The sequence below is a fragment of the Saimiri boliviensis genome, chromosome 6, assembly GCF_048565385.1.
Source record: "Saimiri boliviensis isolate mSaiBol1 chromosome 6, mSaiBol1.pri, whole genome shotgun sequence".
In the NCBI taxonomy this organism is placed as follows: Eukaryota; Metazoa; Chordata; class Mammalia; order Primates; family Cebidae; genus Saimiri; species Saimiri boliviensis.
The window spans coordinates 52798671-52824571 of record NC_133454.1 but is presented as its reverse complement, the minus strand read 5'-3'; the positions used below and the strand labels follow the sequence as shown (position 1 = coordinate 52824571).

Here is a 25901-nt window from a genome sequence, read left to right as displayed (position 1 = left end):
GATAAAGAAAATGTAGTATGCACATATACCATGAAATACCATTCAGCCATAAAAAGAACAAAATTATGTCTTTTGAAGCAACTTGGATGGAATTGGAGGTGTTTATCATAAGTGAAGTAACTCAGGAATGCATATTCTCATTTTTAAGTGGGAACTAAGCTATGAGTACACAGAGACATACGAAGTGATATAATGGACACTGGAGACCCAGGAGGAGGAAGAGTGAAGGCGGGGTAAGGGTTGAAAAATTATCTATATGGTACAATGTACACTATTTGGGTGACAGGGACCCTAAAACCCAGACTTCACCATTATACAATTCATTCATGTAACCAAAAACCAGTTGTACCCCTAAACCTATTGAAGTTTAAAAAAAAATTAATATAAATTGTGTATCCCTAAGCTGACAATTAAAAATCTAAAGTGCTCCAAAATCTGAATTTTTTTTTTTTTTTTCCCGAGATGGAGTCTCACTCTGTCACCCAGGCTGGAGTGCAGTGGCTTGATCTTGGCTCACTGCAACCTCTACCTCCCAGGTTCAAGTGATTCTCCTGCCTTAGCCTCCTGAGTAGCTGGGATTACAGGCATGTGCCACCACGCCCAGCTAATTTTTGTATTTTTAGTAGAGATGGGATTTCACTATGTTGGTCAGGCTGGTCTCAAACTCCCAACCTCGTGATCCGCCTGTCTCAGCCTCCCAAAGTGCTGGGATTACAGATGTGGGCCACCACACCCGACCCAAAATCTGAAATTGTTTAAGTACCAACATGATGCTCAAAAATAAAAAAAAAAACGCTCACTGGAGCATTTCAGATTAGAAATGCTGAACTAGTAGGTATAATGCCTATATTATGAACTCTGAAAAAAATCAGAAATCCAAAATGCTTTTGATCCTAAGCATTCTGATAAGGAATATTCAACCTGCGTAATGCCTAGCACACAGGAAGTCTCCAAACATTTTTCTTATTTTTTTTTGGAGATGGAGTCTCACTCTGTCGCCCAGACTGGAGTGCAGTGGTGTGACCTTGGCTTACCGCAACCTCCTCCTTCTCCGGGTTTAAGCAATTCTCTGCCTCAGCCTCCCGAGTAGCTGGGACCATATGTACCACTGCCACCACGCCTGGCTAATTTTTGTATTTTTAGTAGAGATGAAGTTTCACCATCTTGGCCAGGCTGGTCTTGAACTCCTGACCTCATGATCCACCCACCTCAGCCTCCCAAAGTGCTGGGATTACAGGCGTGAGCCATTGCGCCCAGCCACATATCTTTTTAATGTTCCACGTGATAAAATCCTACATGCCAAAGTACTTGAGGAAAAGCACTTGTGAAATTGTCTGAACTGTGAACTGAACAAGTCTATTTTCATGGAACATCATTTTTAATTAACAGAATAACCAAAAGACAAACTAAGGTTACTGGAACTTGACTATTTGTCATATGTGTTCTTGAATAAAGCAATTCTGTTACTTCAAAGAAAACAACTGACAGTGCTTATTGCCAACAACAAAATTCAAACTCTCAAGGGAAAATTAGAATTTTGGAAAGTCTGTGCCTGTCACTGTGAGCTTGAGGGCTTCTCACTACTTAGACTATTCTGATGAGCTCAATCATGATACAAACAAATGCGATTCTTTAAATAGTGTATAATAAACTACTTCTACACTTGGAAGATCTGTGTAACTCTGACATGATACTTTGCCAAATTATCAATCCACCATGTTACCAAATCAAAAGTTATTTGTTGAATCTCAAATGTCTTCACCATAAAAATAATCCTTATATCAATCCTGTGTAACTCTGTAAAAAAGGTATAAGGATTATTTTTATGGTGAAGACATTTGAGATTCAACAAATACAGAAAAAAGGCTTCTTGGAGCTTCACTGATCTAACTAAGAGCAGCAACTTCTGGGAAGCTGGCCTCAAGCAATCCTCCTCCCCCAAACTCCCAACTGCTGGGATTATAGGCATGAGTGACTGCACCGAGCGTTTGGGCTCATTCTATTTTTTTTTTTTTTTTTTTTTGAGATGGAGTTTTGCTCTTGTTACCCAGGCTGGAGTGCAATGGCGTGATCTCGGCTCACCGCAACCTCCGCCTCCTGGGCTCAGGCAATTCTCCTGCCTCAGCCTCCTGAGTAGCTGGGATTACAGGCACGAGCCACCATGCCCAGCTGATTTTTTTGTATTTTTAGTAGAGACGGGGTTTCACCATGTTGACCAGGATGGTCTCGATCCCTCGACCTCGTGATCCACCCGCCTCGGCCTCCCAAAGTGCTGGGATTACAGGCTTGAGCCACCGCGCCCGGCTGGGCTCATTCTTTCACTGAATGATTATTATTATCCTGAAAATAATTTACTCTGACAACCTTCATCTCCCCTTCCCTTTTAAAGAAGGGTAGGTATTAGGCTGGGCATGGTGGTTCACGCCTGTAATCCAAGCACTTTGGAGGTGAAGGCGGGCGGATCACCTGAGGTTGGGAGTTCAAGATCAGCCTGACCAACGTGGTGAAACCCTGTCTCAAAAATAAATAAATAAATAAATAAATAAATAAATAAATAAAATTTAAAAACTAAATAAAGAAAGAAGGGTAGGTATTTAAGCATCTGGACTTTATAGGATTATCATTCCTCTGCAATTCCCCTGTGCTTGTTATGTACATGAAATAAACTTTATATGCTTTTTTATCCTATTAATATGCCTTTTGTCAGTTAATCTTTAGTGAACCTTTAGAGGGCAAAAAGAACGCTTTCCCTCCTCAACCCTATAGCCTTTCAAACTTATAAATAATTGCCAAGAGAAACTAAAGAAGAAAAAGAGCACTCTTCCATGTTCATGAACCAGAAGACTCAATATTAAGATGTCAATTATTCCCAAATTGATCTACAGATTCAACATAAACTCAAATTCCAAGCAAGCTTTTTGTGAAAGCTGGTAACTTGACTCTAAAATTTACACGAAAATAAAAAGTATCTAGAATATTAAAAACAATTTTGGAAAAAACACCAAAGTTGAAAGACACACTGATTTCAACATTTACTATGCAGTTACAAGGAAAGACAAACAGATCAATGTAATGGAATAGACAGTAAAGAAACAGATAAAAGACGCCCCCCACCCCGTCCATCTCCCAATCTTGTCTTTCAAATTTTCTTTCACTGTCCTTTTCAAACATAAGAAAATCTTTCTAAAGGCTAAAAATAGACACACAAATGAGGAATGTTTCAAGGACCTGGGAGCCACCTTTTTGAAATGCAAACATCAAAGGAGACAGCTTCCCTATCTCCCAGTTCCCAGCAGGAAGGTAAGACTCTAACTTTCAAAAGCACCTTACTCCAATTTATGGAAGTACCTTGTATCATAATGATATGACTAAAAACAGCTTGTTTCTCTTCCAGACAAAGCCAATACAGATGGTTTCCCCAATTACCATAATAAAACAGGACAAACTGTGTTTGACAAACGGTGCTGTTAAGTCCTCTTACTTGAGGACTAACAATTGTTTATCTTAAAAGTATGCATTGTACCAAAATTAGCCAGGTATGGTGGCAGGCGCTTGTAATCCCAACTACTAGGGAGGCTGAGGCAGGAGAATCACTTGAACCCGGAGGGTAGGGGGGACAGACGTTGCAGTAAGCCAAGATCGAGCCACTGGCACTCCAGCCTGGGCAACAGAGTACGAATCCATTTCCTTTTTCTTTTGAAATGTTGTTTCGCTCTTGTTGCCCAGGCTAGAGTGCAATGGCTCGACCTCAGCTCACTGCAACCTCCACCTCCCAGGTTCAAGTGACTCAGCCTCCCGAGTAGCTGGGATTATAGGCACGTACCACCACACCCAGCTAATTTTGTATTTTTAGTAGAGACAGGGTTTCTCCACGTTAGTCAGGCTGGTTTTGAACTCCAGACCTCAGGTGATCTGCCAACCTTGGCCTCCCAAAGGGCTGGGAATACAGATGTGAGCCATCATGTCTAGACAAGACTCCATTTCAAAAAAAAAAAAAAAAAAACCAGTTATGTGGCCGGGCATGGTGGCTCACATCTGTAATCCAAGCACTTTGGAGGCCGAGGCGGGCGGATCACCTGAGGTCAGGAGTTCAAGAGCAGCCTGACCAACATGGTGAAACCCTATCTTTAAAAAAAAAAAAAAAAAAAAAGTTTTCTATTTTTTAATATAATATTTTAAATTAAAAAAAAAGAAGAAAGTTAAAAAACCCAGTATGTATTGTAAAGGGCTACATTACATCAGCTTGGCTACATAAGGGGGTGACATTCCGTCAGTTTTTACAGTATCTCAGTGGATGTGTGATATGCATCACATCTGATTTAATGCTTATTCAATAATAAAACTGTTGTCTTTCTCTACTACCTTAGTGAGAAGTTTTCTGGGATGAGAGAATATTTTCCGTTTTTTAAAGAGTATTTCGGCGGGGCGCGGTGGCTCAAGCCTGTAATCCCAGCACTGTGGGAGGCGGAGGCGGGTGGATCACGAGGTCAAGAGATCGAGGCCGGGCGCAGTGGCTCAAGCCTGTAATCCCAGCACTTTGGGAGGCCGAGGCAGGTGGATCACAAGGTCGAGAGATTGAAACCAACCTGGTCAACATGGTGAAACCCCGTCTCTACTAAAAATACAAAAAAAAATTAGCTGGGCATGGTGGCGCGTGCCTATAATCCCAGCTACTCAGGAGGCTGAGGCAGGAAAATTGCCTGAACCCAGGAGGCGGAGGTTGCGGTGAGCCGAGATTGCGCCACTGCACTCCAGCCTGGGTAACAAGAGTGAAACTCCGTCTCAAAAAAAAAAAAAAAAAAAAAAAAAAGAGTATTTCTCCAACAGTGGTCATTTTGTGTTCTATAAAGCTGCCAAGGTAACTCACTAGGGAAAGGATACTCATTTCAACAAACGGTGCTGGAACATGTGTACATCTGTCTATAACCAAGAAAATAAGCCTTTTTTTTTTTTTTTTTTTTTTGAGATAGGATCTTGCTCTGTTGCCCCGGCTGGAATGCAGTAGTGCAATTTCAGCTCAGTGCAACCTCCACTTCCTAGTCACAAGCAATCCTCCCACCTCAGCCTCCCAAGTAGCTGAGACCACAGGCATGAACCACCATTCCCGTTTTTTGGGTTTTTTTTGTATTTTTTTTGTAGAGATGGGGGTTTCACTATGTTGCCCAGGCTGATCTCAAACTCCTTAGGTCAAGCAATCTACCCTACCTTGGCCTCCCAAAGTGCTGGGATTACAGGTATGAGCCATTGCACCTGGCCAAGAAAATGAACCCTGACCCTTACTTGGTACCAGACTGAAAAATTAACTCAAAAGAGATCATAGGTCTAAATGTAAAGGTTAAAACTACCAACCTAGAAGAAGGTGATCTTGCGTTAGGCGAAGATTTCTTAGGCCACAAAATACATGAACCACAACAAAAACTGTCAAGCTAGATTTTGTCAACATGCTACCTTTTGTGCTTCAAAAGATGCTGTTACAAAAATGCAAGAGCAAGCCACAAACCAGAAAAAAATACTGGTGAAACATATACCTGACAAAATAACTTATAAAGAGAATAAATAAAGAATACCTACAATTCAATACTCTGCAGGCTGATATGAGAGGACTGTCTGAGCCCAGGAGTTTGAGATCAGCCTGGGCAACAGAGCAAGGCTCTGCCAAAAAAAAAAAAAAGGCCAAACACAGTGGTGCATGCATGTAAACACAGCACTTTGGGAGGTTGAGGTGGGAGGATCACTTGAGGCCAGGAGTTTCATATCTGCATGGGCAACATGAAAAGACCACATCTCTCCAAAAAAAATTAGCTGGGCATGGTGGCACACATCTGTGGTCTCAGCTACTTTGGAGGCTGAGGCAGAAGGACTGCTTGACCCCAGGAATTCAAGAAATAAAAAATAATTCTTACAACTCGATAAGAAGACAGCATGCTTTTTAAAATGCGCAAAATATTTGAATAGATGCTTCACCAAAAAAGAAAGACAAAAACAAATAAGGGCATGAAAAATGGTCAACATTAATAGTCATTAGGGAAATGCAAATTAAAACTACAATGAAATACTACTATACACTTATTAGAACAGCTTAAAGACTGATAAAACCTAGTGTTGGTGAGGATATGGAGTAACTGAAAAGCTTATATGTTGCTGGCAGAAATGTAAAATAGTAAAGCAACTTTGGAAAACAGCTTGCAGTTTCTTATAAAGTTAAGCAAACATACGGCCAAAAATCCCACTCAAAGCCTTTTACCTAAGAGAAAACATTTCAATATAAGGACTTGTACTCGAATACTCAGAACAGCTTTATTAGTAATAGACAAAAAATAGAAACACTCATAAATGGAAGTTGAACAATGAGAACACATGGACACAGGGAGGGGAACATCACACACTGGGGCCCGTAGGGGGCTGGGGAACCAGGGGAGGGATAGCATTAGGAGAAATAACCTAATGTAGATGATGCGGTGACGGATGCAGATGGATGCACCACCATGGCACATGTATACCTATGTAACAAATCTGCACGTTCTGCACGTGCCCCAGAACTTAAAAGTACAGTAAAAAATATATATACAAACCTTTTAAAAAATAGAAACAACCCAATATCAACTAGTGAATATATAAAGAAATTTGATACAGTCTTATAATGTAATACTACTCAGCAATAAAGCAGAATAAAATACAGATACCTAAGAACATAGATGAATGGATGAATCACAAAAGCATTATCCTACACAGGAAAGAGACACAACAGATGCTGTATGATTCTATTTACATGAAGTTCTAGGAAAGGCAAAACTATATATAGAGAAAACAGATCAGTGGTTGCCAGTGGTTCAGGGTAGAGGAGGTGACTGGCTCCAAAGAGTCATAAAGGAACTTTTTGGGGTGATCGAAGTACTTTATACCATGATTGTAGTAGTGCTTACATGACTGTATACATTTGTCCAAACTTATTATTTGAATTTTATTATATATAAAGCATACCTTCATAAAGCTGAGTTAAAAATCAAATTTATAAGCCGGGCGCGGTGGCTCAAGCCTGTAATCCCAGCACTTTGGGAGGCCGAGGCGGGTGGATCACGAGGTCGAGAGATCGAGACCATCCTGGTCAACATGGTGAAACCCCGTCTCTACTAAAAATACAAAAAATTAGCTGGGCATGGTGGCACGTGCCTGTAATCCCAGCTACTCAGGAGGCTGAGGCAGGAGAATTGCCTGAACCCAGGAGGCGGAGGTTGTGGTGAGCCGAGATCGCGCCATTGCACTCCAGCCTGGGTAACAAGAGCGAAACTCCGTCTCAAAAAAAAAAAAAAAAAAAAAAAAAAAATCAAATTTATAATCTCTGCTCCCAAGGCCACTGCCCTAAACTGCTTCACCTCCTGTATTCACCAATTCTGTCATGCCAGACGTCTCACTGCCATTATTCCACTTCTCTCACAGCTTCTACCTCTAAGCAGTTAACAAATCTCATCAATCCTACCTCAGAAAGCCTTTCCTTTCTGTTCCTTTGCTACGTGAATAAGGCTCTCACTTCATCTCACTGGTACTCTAATAGTCTCCCTGACACCAGTTTATCTGTTCTTTGGCCCATCTAATGTAAGCAGCCAGAGATCTCCTTCTAATAAACACAAAGTTACTTCTAATAGACCAACCATCCTGCAGATTAAAAAAAATCTAAATTCTGCCCAGGCACAGTGGCACATATCTGTAATCCCAGCACTTTGGGAGGTAAGAGCAGGCAGATGGCTTGAGCCCAAAAGATGGTGACCAGTTTGGGCAACATGGTGAAACCTTGTCTCTACAAAAAATACAAAAATTAGTCAGGTGTGGTGGTGCATACCTGTAGTCCCAGCGAGTTGGGAGAACGTGGTGGGAGGATCATTTGAGCCTGGGAGGTGGAGGCTGCAGTGAGCCGAGATTGAGCCATAGCATGCCACACTGGGCAACAGAGTGAGATCCAAACTCAAAAATAAAATAAAATCTAAATTCTAAACAAAAGTGAAAAGGGGCCAGGTACAGTGGCACATGCCTGGAATATCAGCACTTTGGGAGGCCAAGGTGGACATATCACTTGAGATCAAGAGTTTGAGACCAGCCTGGCCAACATGGTGAAACCCTGTCTCTACTAAAAACACAAAAGTTAGCCAGGTGTGATTGCACACTTGAGGTCCAGCTTCTCGGGAGGCTGAGGTGGGAGAATCACTTTAACCTGGGAGGTGGAGGCTGCAGTGAGCCGAGATCATGATACTGTACTCCAGCCTGGGAGACAGAGCAAGACTCTGTCTCAAAAAATAAAACAGTAAAAACATATCTACCTGGAGCACTAAAGAGTAAACAACAAACAGACAAATAATAAACTGGAGAGGATCTGACCATTAGAAAATGTTAATTATTTCTATTTCTTCGTTTATTATTTGTTTTTTTGTTTTCTTGTTTTGAGTGGGGTCTTGCTCTGTTGCCCAGGCTGGAGTGCAATGGCACAATGACAGCTCACTGAAGCTTCAGACTCCTGGACTCAAGTAATTCTCCCACCTCAGCCTTCTGGTAGGTGGAAGTACAGGTGTGCGCCATGACACCCACCTAATTATTTTCTTTTTCCTTTTGTAGAGACAGGGTCTCACTATGTTGCCTAGGCTGGTTTCGAATTCCTGGCTCAAGGGACCCTCCTGCCTCAGCCTCCCAAAGTGCTGGGATTATAGCAGAGAAACAGAATTGAAATGACAGTACTGAAAATATGAAATTCACTGCATGGGCTTAATAGCAGAATGGAAATGATATAGAACAGCAAGTGAACTTAAATAGATACATCAATAGAAATTATCCAATATGGCCAGGGGCAGTGGCTCACGCCTATAATCCCAGCACTTTGGGAGGCTGAGGTGGGTGGATCACTTGAGGTCAGGAGTTCAAAACCAGCCTGGCCAACATGGTGAAACCGTCTTTACTAAAAATACAAAAATTAGCTGGGCATGTTGGCATATGCCTGTAATCCCTGCTACTTGGGAGGCTGAGGCAGGAGAACTGCTTGAACCCAGGAGGCAGACTTGCAGCGAACCAAGATAGTGCTATTGCACTCCAGGTTGGGCAAAGAAACAAGACTCTGTCTCTAAAAAAAAAAAACCAAAGAAAAGAAAAGAAATTACTTAATATGAGAAATAGTGAGAAATGAAGAGAGCCTCAGTGAGCTGTCAGACAATATCAAAAGGTCTAACTCATGTGAGAGTGGAGTCCCAGAAGGAAAAGAGGGAATAAGGCAGAAAAAATATCTGAAAGTTATGTCAGAGAATTTCACTAATTTGGCCAGGTGTGGTGGCTCACACCTGTAATCCCAGCACTTTGGAAGGCCAACATTGGCAAATCACTTGAGCCCAGGAATTTGAGACCAGCCTAGGCAATGTGTCGAACCCTCGTATCTGCAAAAAATACAAAAATTAGCCAGACATGGTGGCGCATGCCTGTGGTCCCAGCTACTTGGGAAGCTGAAGTGGGAAGATCGTTTAAGCCTGGAAGGCTGAGGTTGCAGTGAGTCAAGATTGCGCCACTGCACTCCAGCCTGGGTGACAGAGTGAGACCTTATTTCAAATTTTTAAAAAAACAAATAAAATTTCACAAGTTTGGTGAAAGATGTAACTTCACAGGTCAAGAAACTCAGAAAACTCCAAACAGGAAAAACGCAAAGAAAACAGCAAGTGAGTAAATCAAAGTCAAACTGCTGAAAACCGAAGATAAGTAGAAAACCTTGAAATAAACTACAGAAAAAAATGACACAATACACAGAGGGAACAAGAATATGAATTGTCACTGACTTAATCAGAAACAACAGTAGTGATAATTATATTATACCTTTAACTGGGTAAATGAACTGTGGAATATTAATACAATGGAAAAAAGAATAAACTATTGATAACTACCACCTCATGGATGAATCTCAAAAATATACTGAGTAAAAGAAGCCAGAAATCTTTAGAAAAGTTAGAAGCCAAAATCTTTAGAAAAGATAAGTGTAATCTATAGTGATAGACACAGCTCAGTGTTTACTTAGGAATGGCAGAATGAGAGAACAGTGACTGAAAAATGAATACAGGGAGTATTGTAGAGCAATAGCTATGTGTCCTTGATTGTGTGCTTACATGCATGATTAATGTGTCAAAACTCATCAAAATATAGACTTATGCTTTTGTATACAAATTACATCTCAAAGAAGTTAATTTTTTAAAAAAATACCAAGAGGTGGTTGGGCACGGTGGCTCATGCCTGTAATCCCAGCACTTTGGGAGGCCAAAGCAGGTGGATCACCTGAGGTCAGGAGTTCAAGACCAGCCTGGCCAACATGGTGAAAACCCATCTCTACTGAAAATACCAACAATTAGTCAGGCATAGTGGTGGGTGCCTGGAATCACAGCTACTGAGGAGGCTGAGACAGGAGATTCTCTTGAACCCAGGAGGCTGAGGTTGCAGTGAGCCAAGATCATGCCATTGTACTCCACCCTGGGAAATAAGAGTGAAACTCCGTCTCAAAAAAAAAAAAAAAACTAAGAGATAATTCTAACTTTCTACAATTACAACTCTAAAAAAATTCTACATTATCCAAGAAAATTATAAGTCTTTCTGAATCAGCTGGCACGTAGTCTTTTTTTATGATGTACGTTGCCAGTAAATTAGAGAAGCAGATGGGGAAAGAAGATGATGACCAAACTAAAATGGAATTCTAAAGAACAACCAATTAATTCTTTTCTTTTTTTTTCTTTTTGAGATGGAGTTTCGCTCTTGTTCCCCAGGCTGGAGTGCAATGACAAAATATCAGCTCTCTGCAACCTCTGCCTCCCAGGTTCAAGCGATTCTCCTGCCTCAGCCTCCCAAGTAGCTGGAATTACTGGCACCCACCACCACACCTGGCTAATTTTTGTATTTTTAGTAGAGACAGGTTTTTGCCACGTTGGCCAGGCTGATCACAAACTCCTGAACTCAAGTGATCCGTCTGCCTCAGCCTCGCAAAGTGCTGGGATTACAGGTGTGAGCCACTGTGCCTGGCTCAATTAATTTTCAATTTACGTAGTAAACATATACACTTAAATCCAATCAAATCAAGAATTACATTAAATGTAAACGGACTAAAGGCTCTAATTAAAAGGCAGTTTATCAGACTAGATTAAGAAGGCCCAATTTTTTTTTTTTTTTTAAATAGAGTCTCCTTCTGTCGCCCAAGCTGGAGTGCAGTAGTGCAGTATCGGCTCACTGCAACCTCAGCCTCCTGGGTTTAAGTGTTTCTCCTGCCTCAGCCTCCCCAAGTAGCTGGGACTACAGGCGTGTGTCACTACATCTAGCTAGTTTTTTTAAATTTTATTTTTAGTAGAGACAAGGTTTCACCATGTTGGCCAGACTGGTCTTGAACTCTTTTCTTTTTTCTTTTTTTTTTAAAGATGAGGTTTCACCATGTTGGTCAGGCTGGTCTTGAACTCCTGACCTCAGATGATCTGCCCGCCTTGGCCTCCAAAGTGCTTGGATTACAAGCGTGAGCCACCATGCCTGGCCTGGTCTTGAACTCTTGACCCCAGGTGATCTGCCTGCCTTGGCCTCCCAAAGAGCTGGGATTACAGGCATAAGCCACTGAAGAGGACCCAACTATAGGCTGTGTACAAAACATATAGAAACATAGGCTGAAAGGGAAAGGACTGAAAAACATATACCATGTAAAAACCAAGTATAAGGCAACTTCAATGTCTATAGCAATATCACATGAAGTAAACTGTAATATAGAGAGTATGACTAAGATAAAGAAGGACATTTCATAATGACAAAATAGTCCATTTATCAGTAATATATAATGTTTAATGTTGAGGCTCAAGGCACTCCACCCCAAAACACAAAACAATTTTTTTTTTAATTTTAATTTTTGTGGGTACATAATAGGTATATTCAAAATACAACTTTAGGAGACCAGAATATGACATTCCAAAATACACCCCTTTGACATATTAATTATTTCAAGATAAATACTTTGAGAAACTGTAGACATAGGAGTAGCTCTGAAAATTTTCCCCTCTATAAAGAAAATCTGCCATCTCAACGCCGGGTGAGGTGGCTCATGCCTGTAATCCCAGTACTTTGGGAGGCCGAAGTGGGTGGATAACCTGAGGTCAGGAGTTCGAGACCAACCTGACCAACAAGGTGAAACTGAGTCTCTACTAAAAAAATACAAAAATTAGCCAGGCGTAGTGGCAGGCACCTATAATCCCAGCTACTTGGGGGCAGAGGTTGCAGTGAGCTGAGATTGTGCTACTGCACTCCAGCCTGGGCGACAGAGCAAGACTCCATCTCAAAGAAAAAAAGAAAGAAAATGTGCCATCTCTAAAAGAATTTTCATCAACAAAAGTAAGTCTCCCAAGAAGAGAGCTGTACCAAGACCACTTCTCACCTGAAAAACATTTTAAAAATTGTACTCTCGTGCCTTTAAAAGACAGCTCTATTCTAAAGACAGCCCTCCTAAACTGAAGGAGACTGCTGTGTGTCCTGCCATACTACCTTATTAGAACTGAGCACCGGAGGGGCTGAAAAAACAGAGGGGAGTAGAAAAAGCAGAGGCCAGGACAACCACAGATACTTTTACCTACATAGCAAGGCAATTTTTATTCACTGTATGTTTCTTCCCCTCACTCGCCCCTAGTTTGTTTCTACCACTCCCTAGAAATCCCAAGGCTCTCTTCCTTTCTGTAGCTCAAGCTACTACATAAGTGTCAATCATCTGGCCCTTTAACCTCATATTTTTGTGGGACCCCTATGTATACATGCATGGACACACAATTAAAACGTTCTTTTCACCTGTTAATCTGTCTCATGTCAATTTAATTAATGACCCAGCCAAAGAAATTACTTAGAAGGGTGAAAAGAAACCATTTTTTCCTCCCCTACAATAACAATCATAAATGTATGTGTATCTAACAATACAATATCAAAATATAAGAAACAAAAATTGACTGAACTAAAAGAAAAAAAAAAAAGTGGCTGGGCGTAGTGGCTCACGACTGTAATCCAAGCACTTTGGAAGGCTGAGGCAAGCAGACTGCTTGAACCCAGGAGTTCGAGACCAGCCTGGGCCACATGGTGAAACTCCATCTCTACAAAAAATACAAAAATTAGCCAGGTGTGGTAGTGCACAACTGTAGTCCTAGCTTCTCAAGAGGCTGAGGTAGGAGAATTGTGTGAACCCAGGTTGAGGCTGCAGAGAGCCACAATTGTGCCACTATATTCCAGCCTCGGTGGCAGAGCAACACCCTGTCTTGAAAACAAAAAAGAAAAGAGCTATAGTCACAGAGATTTTAACATCCCTCTGGCCTAAGTTACCTGATATAACTAAATTTTAAAAATCAAAAAAACACACAACAATGTTCCTCAATAAACACAGACAAAGGGCCGGGCACGGTGGCTCATGCTTGGAATCTCAGCACTTAGGGAGGCTGAGGCAGGAAGATCACTTGTAGCCAGGATTTCAAGATCAACCTAGACAATACAGTAAGATCCTGTATCCACAAATTTTTTTTTTTTAAATTAGTCAGTCATGGTGGCACGTGCTTACAGTCCTGGTTGCTTAGGAGGCTGAGGTAAGAGGATCACTTGAGGCCACAAGTTTGAGGCTCCAACGAGCTAGGATCATTATCATTACATTCCAGCCTGGGCAACAGAGCAAGGCTCCACTCAAAAAACAAGCAAAACAAACAAAAAGTCCTTAACAAAACATTAGCAAATTGAATTTGGCAATATATAAAAACAGTATGTGTTGTCCATGTTTGGTTTATCTCACAAATGAAAGGTTGGTTGAACATTTGAAAATAAATCAATGGGCCAGTTGCAGTGGCTCACACCTGTAACCCCAGCACTTTCTTTGGGAGGCTGACGCAGGCAGATAGCTTGAGGTCAGGAGCTTGAGAAAAGCCTGTCGAACATGGCAAAACTCTGTCTCTACTAAAAATACAAAAATTGGCTGGGCATAGTGGTGAGCGCCAGTAATCCCAGCTATTCGGGAGGCTGAGGCAGCAGAATTGCTTGAACCTGGGAGGCAGAGGTTGCAGTGAGCCGAGATTGTACCACTGCACTCCAGCCTGGGCGACAGAGGGAGACTCTGTTCATACACACACAAAACGTGATTAAATAAATCAATGTAATACACTGTATTAACAGAACAAAGGAGAAAAACCATTTCATATATATATTTAGACAAGAGTCTTGCTCTGTCACCCAGGCTACAGTGCAGTGGAGTGATCTCAGCTCACCGCAACCTCAGCCTCCCAGGTTCAAGTGATTCTTCTGCCTCAGCCTCCCGACTAGCTGGGTTTACAGGTACTCACCACCATGTCCAGCTAATTTTTGTATTTTTGGTAGAGACAGGATTTCACCATGTTGGCCATACTGGTTCTGAACTCCTGACATCAGGTGATCCACCTGCCTTGGCCTACCAAAGTGCTAGGATTACAGGCATCACCCAGCCAATAATTTTTAAAGATGCAGAAAAAGCATTTGACCAAATGAAGTACCCATTCATTTTAATAACTCTCAGAGAATCAGAAATAGAACATAACTTCTATTTGATAAAACACATACGAGGCCGAGCGTGGTGGCTCATGCCTGTAATCCCAGCACTTTGGGAGGCCAAGGTGGGTGGATCATGAGGTCAAGAGATCGAGACCATCCTGGTCAACATGGTGAAATCCCGTCTCTACTAAAAATTCAAAAATTAGCTGGGCATGGTGGCGCGTGCCTGTAGTCCCAGCTACTCAGGAGGCTGAGGCAGCAGAGTTGCCTGAACCCAGGAGGCGGAGGTTGCGGTAAGCCAAGATCGCGCCATTGCACTCCAGCCTGGGTAACAAGTGAAACTACGTCTCAAAAAAAAAAAAAAAAAAAAACACACATACGAAAGGCCAGGCACGGTGGCTCACGCCTGTAATCCCAGGACTTTGGGAGGTTGAGGCGGGCGGATCATGAGGTCAGGATTTCGAGACTAGCCTGACCAACATGGTGAAACCCTGTCTCTACTAAAAATACCGAAGTTAGCTGGGTGTGGTGGTGCGTGCCTGTAATCCCAGCTACTCAGGAGGCTGAGACAGGAGAATCACTTGAACCTGGAAGGCAGACGTTGCAGTGAGCCGAGATCGTGCCATTGCACTCCAGCCTGGGCTACAGAGCAAGACTCTGTCGCAACAAAAAAAAAAAAAAGAAAGAAAAAAAAGGCATACACAAAAAACCTATAGCCAGCATCAAACTTATTGTTAAAATATTAAAAACTTATCCTCTAAGAGCAGGAACAAGGCAATGATATTCACGTTAACACTTCTATTTAATAGTGTACTGGAGGTACTAGCCAGTGCAATAATATTTATAAGAAATAAAAGGCTTAAGGGTTTGAAAGGAAGAAATAAAATTGTGTGTACTCAGAGATACCATGATTGTTTATGTAGAAAATCTTAAGGGCCGGGCGCAGTGGCTCAAGCCTGTAATCCCAACACTTTGGGAGGCCGAGGCGGGTGGATCACGAGGTCGAGAGATCGAGACCATCCTGGTCAACATGGTGAAACCCCGTCTCTACTATAAATACAAAAAATTAGCTGGGCATGGTGGCGCTTGCCTGTAATCCCAGCTACTCAGGAGGCTGAGGCAGGAGAATTGCTTGAACCCAGGAGGCGGAGGTTGCGGTGAGCCGAGATCGTGCCATTGCACTCCAGCCTGGGTAACAAGAGCGAAACTCCGTCTCAAAAAAAAAAAAAAGAAAAAAAAGAAAATCTTAAGGAATCTACAAAACAACTAATACACTGACACAGAAATTTAACAAAACAGCAGGTGTAAGGTCAAAAACAAAAGTAAGTTGAACTTAGCAGCAATTGACACTTCTAAAAAATTCTTAATTTCATTTACAATAGCATCAAAGAACAAAATATTTAGGAATAAGTTTAAAGAAAAATGTGCAAAATCTGTACACTGAAAACAATAAAATGTTGCAGAGATAAAGACCTAAATAAAAATGTGTCATATATATTAATTAGAAGACTTAATATTGTTAAGATGTCAATTTTTCCCAAGTTGATGTATGTTCCTACCAGTTTTATCTTTTTTTGTAGAAACTGGTAAACTGATTCTAAATACACATGAGGCCAGGTTCAGGGCTCATGCCTATAATCCCAGTATTTTGGGAGGTTAAGGTGGGCCGACTGCTTGAGTCTAGGAGTTGGAGACCAGCCTGGACAATATGGCGAAACCTTGTCTCTACAAAACATACAAAAAATTAGCCAGGTGTGGTAGTGAGCATCTGTATTCCCAGCTACTGTGGAGGCTGAGATGAGAGAATTGCTTGAGCCCAGGTCAAGGCTGCAGTGAGCCGTGATCATGCCACTGCACTCCAGCCTTGAGACCCTGTCTCAGAAAAATAAAAAATACATGAAAATGCTGAGAACCTAAAATATGCAAAGGACCTAGAATGTCTTGAAAAAATGAAGACCTTGCATTATCTGATTTCATGACTTATGATAAAGATATAATAATCATGACAACATGAATTTATTTATATAAATTATTTTACCAAAAAAATTTAATAAAGAAATAGAGACAAGGTCTCACTGTGTTGCCCAGGTTGGTCTCAAACTCCTGGTTTCAAGTGATCCTCCCATCTTGGCCTCCCAGAATGCTGGGATTTACAAGCATGAGCCACCATGCCCAGCAGACAGTATAATTTAGTATATAGACAAGTATATCAACACAATAAAATGGTATGCAGAAATAGACCTACTATTCATACAAGTGACTCATACTGCCATTTGGTTTTTGGCAAAAGTGCCAAGCATTCAAATAAGGGAAGGAAAGTCTTTTCAATAAATGGTACTGGAACAACTAGATAGCCATGCAGAAAAAAATGAACCTCAACCTTTACTTCTCACCATGCATAAGAATTAATCTGAAGGGTATAGTGGTACACGCCTGTAGTCCCAGCTACTTGGGAGGCTGAGACGGGACAACTGCTTGAGGCCAGGAGTTTGAGGCCACAGTGAGCTATGACCACACCTATGAATAGCCACTGCGCTCCAACCTGGGCATCAGAGCAAGACCCTGTCTGTAAAAAAACACAAACATACATTCCAATGTTGTGCCTCCCATGGGAAGAAGAAAAAAAATCAAGGAATTTGAGATGAATCAGACATTAATATAAATGGCAAAATGATAAAGCTTCCATCATAACAAAATATACAAAAAAAATCTTTGCTGTTTCAGGGTGGGCAAAGGTAACTTAGAGAGGACACAGGAAGCAATTAACTATAAAGGAAACGTTTAATGAAATAGACATTATTTCATCAAAAATGCAATTAAAAAGTGAACAGTCAGGCCGGGCGCAGTGGCTCAAGCCTGTAATCCCAGCACTTTGGGAGGCCGAGGCGGGTGGATCACGAGGTCGAGAGATCGAGACCATCTTGGTCAACATGGTGAAACCCCGTCTCTACTAAAAATACAAAAAACTAGCTGGGCGTGGTGGCGCATGCCTGTAATCCCAGCTACTTAGGAGGCTGAGGCAGGAGAATTGCCTGAGCCCAGGAGGCGGAGGTTGCGGTGAGCTGAGACTGCGCCATTGCACTCCAGCCTGGGTAACAAGAGCGAAACCCTGTCTCAAAAAAAAAAAAATATATATATATATATATATATATATATATATAAATGGCAAAATGATAAAGCTTCCATCATAACAAAATATACAAAAAAAATCTTTGCTGTTTCAGGGTGGGCAAAGGTAACTTAGAGAGGACCCAGGAAGCAATTAACTATAAAGGAAACGTTTAATGAAATAGACATTATTTCATCAAAAATGCAATTAAAAAGTGAACAGTCAGGCCAGGCGCAGTGGCTCAAGCCTGTAATCCCAGCACTTTGGGAGGCCGAGACGGGTGGATCACGAGGTCAAGAGATTGAGACCATCCTGGTCAACATGGTGAAACCCTGTCTCTACTAAAAATACAAAAAATTAGCTGGGCGTGGTGGCGCGTGCCTGTAATCCCAGCTACTCAGGAGGCTGAGGCAGGAGAATTGCCTGAACCCAGGAGGCGGAGGTTGCGGTGAGCCAAGATCGCACCATTGCACTCCAGCCTGGATAACAAGAGCGAAACTCCGTCTCAAAAAAACAAAAAAAGTGAACAGTCACGTAAGAGGGCAGGAGAAAATTTTTACGTAACATATAACTGACAAATTCAAAATGTAAAAAGAACTTCTACTACACAGTAATAAAAAGTCAAAAATTCAACCCCCGAAAAAAGGGATAAAAAATTTAGACACTTCCCAAAATAAAATACACAAATGGCCAATAAGCAAATAGAAAAAGAGACACCATCATTAGTTATTAGGGATATTAAAACCACAATGATTCAAACCATCTGAAATCTCTAGAAAATGAAAAACACACGTGCTCACTTCAGCAGCACATATACTAAAAATTGGAACGATACAGAGAAGATTAGCATGGCACCTACACACGGATGACATGCAAATTTGTGAACCGTTCCATATTTTAAAAAAGAGGAAAAAAAACCACACACATACAATGAAATACCACTATGCAAGCCCTTGAAAGCAAGGATGTGAAGCAATCAGAACTCTCACATATGGCTGATAGAGTGTAAAATGGTATACCCAATTTGGAAGCACATCTGGCAGTTTCTTATAAAACTGTTCATAATAGTCAAAATCTAGAAACTACTACATGATCATCAACAGGAGAATGAATAAACAAACTCCAATACATCAGTAAGAGGAATACTATTCAACAATAAAGCCGGGTGTGGTGGCTCAGGCCTATAATCCCAGCGCCGGGAGGCTGAGGCGGGCAGATCACTTGAGGTCAGGAGTTCGAGACCAGCCTGGGCAACATGGCAAAACCCCATCTCTACTAAAAATACAAAAATTTGCTGGGCGTGGTGGTACACATCTGTAATCCCAGCTACTCAAGAGGCTGAGGTAAGAATTGCTCCAACCCAGGAAGCAGAAGTTGCAGTAAGCCAAGATTGTGCCATTGCACTCCATCTTGGGTGACAGAGTAAAATTCCATCTCAAAAACAAACAAACAAAAAACACAATAAGAAGACCACCATGCCCAGCAAATTTTCTCTACTTTTAGCAGAGAGGAGGTCTCACTATATTGCCTAGCCTGGTCCTGAACTCCTAACCTCAAGTGATCTTTGCGTCAGCCTTCCAAAAATGCTAGGATTAGTGTGAGCCACCTTGCCTGGCCTCAATTTTAATTTAGCATGGACTCTTTTTTTTTTTTTTTTTTTTTTGTCACCCAACCTGGAGTTCAGAGGTGGGATCCTAAGCTCACTGCGACCTCCACCTCCTGGGTTTCAGCGATTGTCGTGTCTCAGCCTCCTGAGTAGTTGGACTACAGGTGGCCGCCACCATCATGCCTGGCTAATTTTTGTATTTTTAGTACAGATGGGCTTTCGCCATGTTGGCCAAGCTGGTCTCCAACTCCTTACCTCACGTGGTCTGCCCATGTCGGCCTCCCAGAGTGCCACTGCACCCAGCCAGGATAGACTTTTATATTACATCCAGAGTAATGCTTCCAATGAACAGTAACTCCTTTGATCTGCTACTCACCTGTCATTCTATCCTATGAATTGATCAGGCAAGTTCAGAGAATTTTTTTAAAAAAATTAAAATATTGCTTGATATTGTAGCTTTTATGCTCCTTGTCCCAAGCTACATCTATGAAAATATATCAATTATGTCTTTTAAAACACAAGGTCACCACAAGCCCTACTTACTGCCATTCTCAATGAGTCACTGTTGTTTTGTTATTGTTGTTGTTTTTAAAATTTTTTTAGTAGAGATAAGGTCTCATTATGTTGCCCAAGCTAGTCTCAAGCTGAGCTCAAGCAATCCTCCTGCCTTAGCCTCTCAAAGTGCTGGGATTACAGAGGTAAACCAGTATGCCTGGCCACAATAAGTTACTGTTAAAGGTAGGGAGCTTAAAAGAGGTTCTGCACTGGAAGAGCAGAAACAGGGAAACTACCTTTCTAATGCCAGCAATAACCTGAAGGATAAAAGCTGGGAACTACAAACTGTCCCTGCAAAAGCAAGACAACTTGCAGGACAAAACAGCCAGGTGTCCAGGAGAAAAGAAAATCAAATACATGACTAAACTAAATATTTGATCTTTTAAATTTTGGCCTATTCAGTTTGTCTTGGCTGAAGTAGGAAAACTGCTTAAACCTGGGAGGCAGAGGTTGAAATGAGCCAAAATCATGCCACTGCACTTTGGCCTGGCAACAGAGCGAGACTCTGCCTCAAAAAACAAACAAACAAAAAATTATAATTAGACCAGGAACAGTGTCTCACACCTGTAATCCTAACACTTTGGGAGGTCAAGGCCAGGAGTTTGAAATCAGCCTGGCCAACAAACTGAGATCCAGTCTTTACAAAAATAAAAAAAAAACCTTAGAGATGGGCATGGTGGTGCACACCTGTAGTCCCAGCTACTTGGGACTTGACGCAGGAGGATGGCTTGAGTTCAGAAGTTCCAGGCTTTAGTGAGCTGGGATTGTACCACTACACTCCAGCCTGACAAACAGAGTGAGATCCTGTTTCTAAAAATAAAAAAAATTATAATGAAATTGAAATACATAGTGACAACTTTCAAATAATACAAAGCACTTAGCAGATTTTTATTAAGTAAATTCATCTTTATATAATGTGAAATTCCCTTAATTTCCAACCCAGTGATCCAATAAATAATTACCAGATATATGGCACTAAATTAAGTGGTATAGGAGAACACAAAAGAATAAAATATTTTTTTAAAATTTCAGATTCAGTTCATAAAGAAATGGCAAAGGTGATTTTGCAAAGAAGGCAAAATTTAAGTTAAAACATTTAAGGCAGATAAGACATCTTATCAAAGAACCCCATTATTTCTCTAACTTTCCAAGCCAGAAATATGGGAGTTATCCCTAACTCAACTCTGTCTACCCACATTGATTAGTACTGCCCCTAATGTCTTACAAATAATGCTCATTTCTCTTCATTCCCACTGGCACTGCTTTAGTTTCAGCCATAATTATTCTAATCTAGGCTCTGACAAGGTAAATCTCCTAAATGGTCAAATACACTAATCCAATCCATTTTCCAAGTGCCCAAGTGATCTACTTAAAATGCAAATTGTAAGCCAGGCATGGTAGCTCATGCCTACAATCCCAGTACTGTGGGAGGTTAAGGCCAGCGGATCATGGGTCAGGAGTTCAAGACCAGCCTGGCCAACATGGTGAAACTCCCATCTCTATTAAAAATGCAAAAATTAGCCAGGCATGGTGCACAGGCCTGTAGTCCCAGCTACTTGGGAGGCTGAGACAGGAGAATCACTTAAACCCAGGAGATGGAGATTGTACTGAGTTAAGATCGTGCCACTGCACTCCTGCCTGGGCAACAGAGTGAGAGTCTATCTAAAAAAATAAAATAAAATAAAAACTGTGTCATTTGATTCTCTCCTCCCTTAAAATCCTTCACTACCTCTATCATAGAAGAACCCAAACTCCGTAACACAGTATAAGAGCCTTTTCTGATCTGGCCTCACTTCTCCACTTCGTATCTTGGTTGCTTTTCTCTCTCATCTCTGAGCAATGTCTTTTCCTTCATTTGTTGCCTGGCTAATTCTTCCCTGTTCCTACCCTGACCCCTGTTACTTTTTCTTTGAAAATTTCAAACCAACAAAAAGTTAAGAAAATAATAAAATGAATATCTACCTGTCATCTAGACCAGTTGATACTTTTTTTTGCCACATGTACATCATGACAGGTTAACTCCTAAAACTTCAGCAAGTATCTCTTATAAACAGGAACATCCTTCTACATAATGAAACATCATAATCACACCCAAAACACTTTTTTAACTTCTTAAAAAAACTTTTTTCAACAACATGGGTTTGTACACCCAAAATATATAACACTGACACAATATTACCTATCATGTAGTCCCTACTGAAATTTTCCCAATTATTCCAAAATGTCCTATAATTACAGTTTGTTTAATTCAGGATCAAACCAAGGATCATTTTGGTGGTTATCTTTTGCCCCTTGTTTTTCAGGACTCAATTCCAGAATTATATCTCCCGGGAAGCCCACTATGACTCCCCCTACCCAGTTTGGGTTACATACCTCATTCAGATGCTTTCATACTACCATTATCACAGTATCATTACACCATTTTGCAATCATCTGTTTATCTACCTGTCTCCCCTAATAAACAGTAATCTCTTTGAAGACTTTTTACTCTCCAGGCCCTACTGTCTGGCTCATAATAGATACTCAATAAATGCTGGCTGAATAAATGAAAGAAAGCATTACAAACAGGAAATACAATTGTTATGGACTAAATTGTGTACCTTAAAACTCGTATGTTGAAGCCCTAACCCCAATGTAATTGCATTTGGAAACAGGGCCCTGAAGGAGGCAATTATGGTTAAATGAATTCATAAAATGAGAACCTAATCCAATAGAATTGGTGTTCCTATAAGAAGAGGAAGAGACACCAGGAATGTGCACGCATAGCGCAAAAGCCACGTAAGACCAGAAGGCAGCTGTCAGCAAGCCAGGAAAAGAGGTCTCACCAGAAACCAAACCTGCCAGCACCTTTATGTTGAACTTCCAGCCTCTAGAACTGTAAAATATTCTGTTGTTTAAGCCACCTAGTTAGTGGTATTCTGTTATGGCAGGCCAAGGTGACCAATATAATGAACAAAATCTGCATCCTGGTTCCTATGAATGACGGAATGCTAAGCAAAACCTACACCACTGCTAGAACAAAGATACCTACAGAAGACATCCCCCCTGCTTCCGGAAAAACGAACCCCATATTTAACAGAAAGAATGGCAAAAAACATTATTCTGACTCTGTGACATATAAATTTAACGAAGAAAATGCATCTTCAAGAATACAAACACCAAAATTATTAGTATAAATAAACATCTGCAGCAATTCAATCAGATGGAAAAGATTAAGAATGTAAAGAGTAGCCTAGGGCATGGCAGCTCACGCCTATAATCTCAGCACTTTGGGAGGCCGAGGCGGGCGGATCACCTGAGGTCCAAAAGTTCGAGACCAGCCAGACCAACATGGAGAAACCCCATCTCTACTAAAAATACAAAATTAGCAGGGTGTGGTGGCGCATGCCTGTAATCCCAGCTACTCAGGAGGCTGTCGCAGGAGAATCACTTGAACCCAGAAGGTGGAGGTTGTGGTAAGCCAACAGTGTCCACTGCACTCTAGCCTGGGCAACAAGAGCAAAACTCCGTCTCAAAAAAAAAAAAAGAATGTAAAGAGTAAAAGTGAGTTTGTTGTAGGTAAAAAAATTAAAATAAAAAAAAAAAAAGGCTGGGCACAGTAGCTCACATCTGTAATCCCAGCACTTTAAGAGGCTGAGGCAGGTGGACTGCTCGAAGCCAGAAGTTTAAGACCAGTCTGTTCAACAGAGTGAAATCCTCATCTCTATAAAAAATTTTAAAAATTAGCTAGGCATAATGGCACTTACCTGTAATCCCAGCTACTCAGGTGGCTGAGGCGAAAGAATCACTTGAACCCAGGAGGCAGAGAGTGAAGTGAGCTGAGATTTGCACCACTGCACTCCAGCCTGGGTGACAGAGCGCAACTCTGTCTCAAAATAAATGAATAAATAAATAAATAAAGAGCACACATCAAAAGGAAATTTTCTACAGGGCTTAGAATAGCATTACAGACTCATCTTCCCAGTTTCTACACTTTACCTGCTGCTAAGTTGCTACATGTACATTTCTATGCTCATCTTCCCCATGTAGATTGTTAAGACAAAGGCAGAGGTCATGTCATGGGGTGGAAGCAACTGCTTCGATCACTAACAGTGGCTGGAATAGTGTTCTACTCCAGGTACACTCTTCATAATTGCTGGAAAATGATCATTATAGACAACTGACCCACCTTCTAATTATTCAGTATCATAGGTTCTCAACAGAACAACTGATTGGTCTACAAGCTTTCTCTCAAACACTCTTCCTCATGTTGAGCTTCACAGTTATCATCTTGGAGACTCAGAAAATGATTCAGCTATGAGCTTGCTAACTCAGCAGTCTGACGCATTAGCAAAAGCCAAGATTTTTTTTTGAAGGATACCAAATCCATAGCAAAAGCCAAGATTTTTTTTATAAAATAAAATGCATTTTGGTAGAATTTAAATAAAACCAGAGTATTCATAGCTATTCCAATTTCCGAACAGCTCATTTCAAGAAACTTAGAAAATTGAGAGAATTTGACCAACTTCTATGCACACTTTGCTTTTTCTGCAGTACCCAGAAAAGGACACAAATCCACTAACTTAGTATTACAGAATTCTTTCACAAATAGCTGACAACATTACTGTTTGAAATTTACTTTGGATGCTGAATAACATGAGTGTAATCATTCAAAATATGCTCATGGTCTAAACCTGTTTTTTTTTTTTTGAGACAGAGTCTTGCTCTGTCACCAGCCTGGAGTGCAGTGGTGCGATCTTGGCTCACTGCAACTCCCACCTCCCAGGTTCAAGCAACTCCCCTGCCTGAGCTTCCTGAGTAGCTAGGACTACAGGCATGCGCCATCATGCCCGGCTAATTTTTTGTATTTTAGTGGAGACAGGGTTTCACCATGTTGGCCAGGATGGTCTCGATCTCCTGACCTTGTGATTTGCCTTCTTCAGCCTCCCAAAGTGCTGGGATGACAGATGTGAGCCACCAGGCCTGGCCCATGGTCTGAACTTGTAAATATCAGGTTATAAAGTGAAATCAGGGTCAGATACATAACAAAAAAAAATTTTTTTTTAAGAGACAAGGTCTTGCTCTGTCACCCAAGCTAGAATGCAGTAGTGTAATCGTAGCTCACTATATATAGTCTGGAACTCCTGGGTTCAAGCAATCCTTCCACCTAAGCCTCCCAAGTAGCTAGGACTACAGCCACATGCCACCATGCCCTCATTTTTTTTTTTTTTTTTCATTTTTTTGTAGAGAGGAGGTCTTGCTATGTTGCTCAGGCTGGTCTCAAACTCCTGGCCTCAAGCAATCCGCCCACTTTGGCATCCCAAAGCCCTGGGATTATAGGTGTGAGCCACTACATCCAGCTTGTATCAAAATCTTGACCATACTTGGACTCAACAATTAACTGCTATTATTTCAAAGTATTGATAAATCTCTGAACTTTTTGCTATTAAGTCTAATGTTTGATACTGAAAAAGCTAAAGTCATTGGAGAGTTTTTACTTCTACACTTGTTTTTCAAATAAAAATTAAATTGAAAGCAGAGAAACTACAAATACAAATGGGTCTGGCCCCTCGTGCATATATACATACACACAAGGTTTTTATTCTTAACATCAGTTACCTTCTGCCCTTCTCACAAAGCTTCTCAATTTCAGCTTTCAGATCCTGCTCCTTCTGTAAAAACTCCTTCTTTTCTTTCTCTATCTTCTTCTTTGTTTCTTCTCGTTTTATTGTCACATCCTGAATAGCCTTTAGTATCTCCTGAGTTCCACACAATTACAGTCACACACAAATAAAAAAGAAAATAAGTTAGCTCTTTTGATGTGAAGGTTATTTTCAACTATCACAAATTCACATATTGACTTTAGTGAATTCAAAGAATATGGTTGATGAGTAGCTCCAAAAGCCAGTATTCAGACCTAAAGGAGAAGGTTACAGTAATGCAGATTGCAACTCAACAGGAAAAATAATTTCTAGGAATCACAATTGTTCAAAAACAGAATACACTGCCTTGTGAAGCAGTAAGCTCTCCATTACTGGTGTTCAAATAAAGGCTGAATGAACATGAACACCTGTCAAGAATGCTGAGAAAAAAGTTCTTGTACCAGGTGGGAGTCTGTACAAACAACAA

At 41.0% G+C, this 25901-nt stretch overlaps 1 protein-coding gene and 2 non-coding genes across 6 annotated transcripts in view; 1 reads left to right on the top strand and 2 right to left on the bottom strand.

The window, feature by feature from the left end:
• The window catches only part of RNF214 (ring finger protein 214), a 56345-nt gene that overhangs the window by 13768 nt on the left and 16676 nt on the right, over positions 1-25901 (bottom strand). For all 4 annotated transcript variants that reach the window (XM_039470588.2, XM_074400656.1, XM_074400655.1 and 1 more), the window contains exon 6: positions 25392-25531. In XM_039470588.2, coding sequence (XP_039326522.2) covers positions 25392-25531 — 140 coding nt within the window. The remainder of the gene's footprint in view (positions 1-25391; positions 25532-25901) is intronic.
• LOC120364829 (small Cajal body-specific RNA 11) lies at positions 12431-12588 on the bottom strand. The gene has a single exon (XR_005579968.1).
• On the top strand, positions 18425-18532 carry LOC120364756 (U6 spliceosomal RNA). The gene has a single exon (XR_005579903.1). It is a non-coding gene; the product is annotated as a U6 spliceosomal RNA (small nuclear RNA).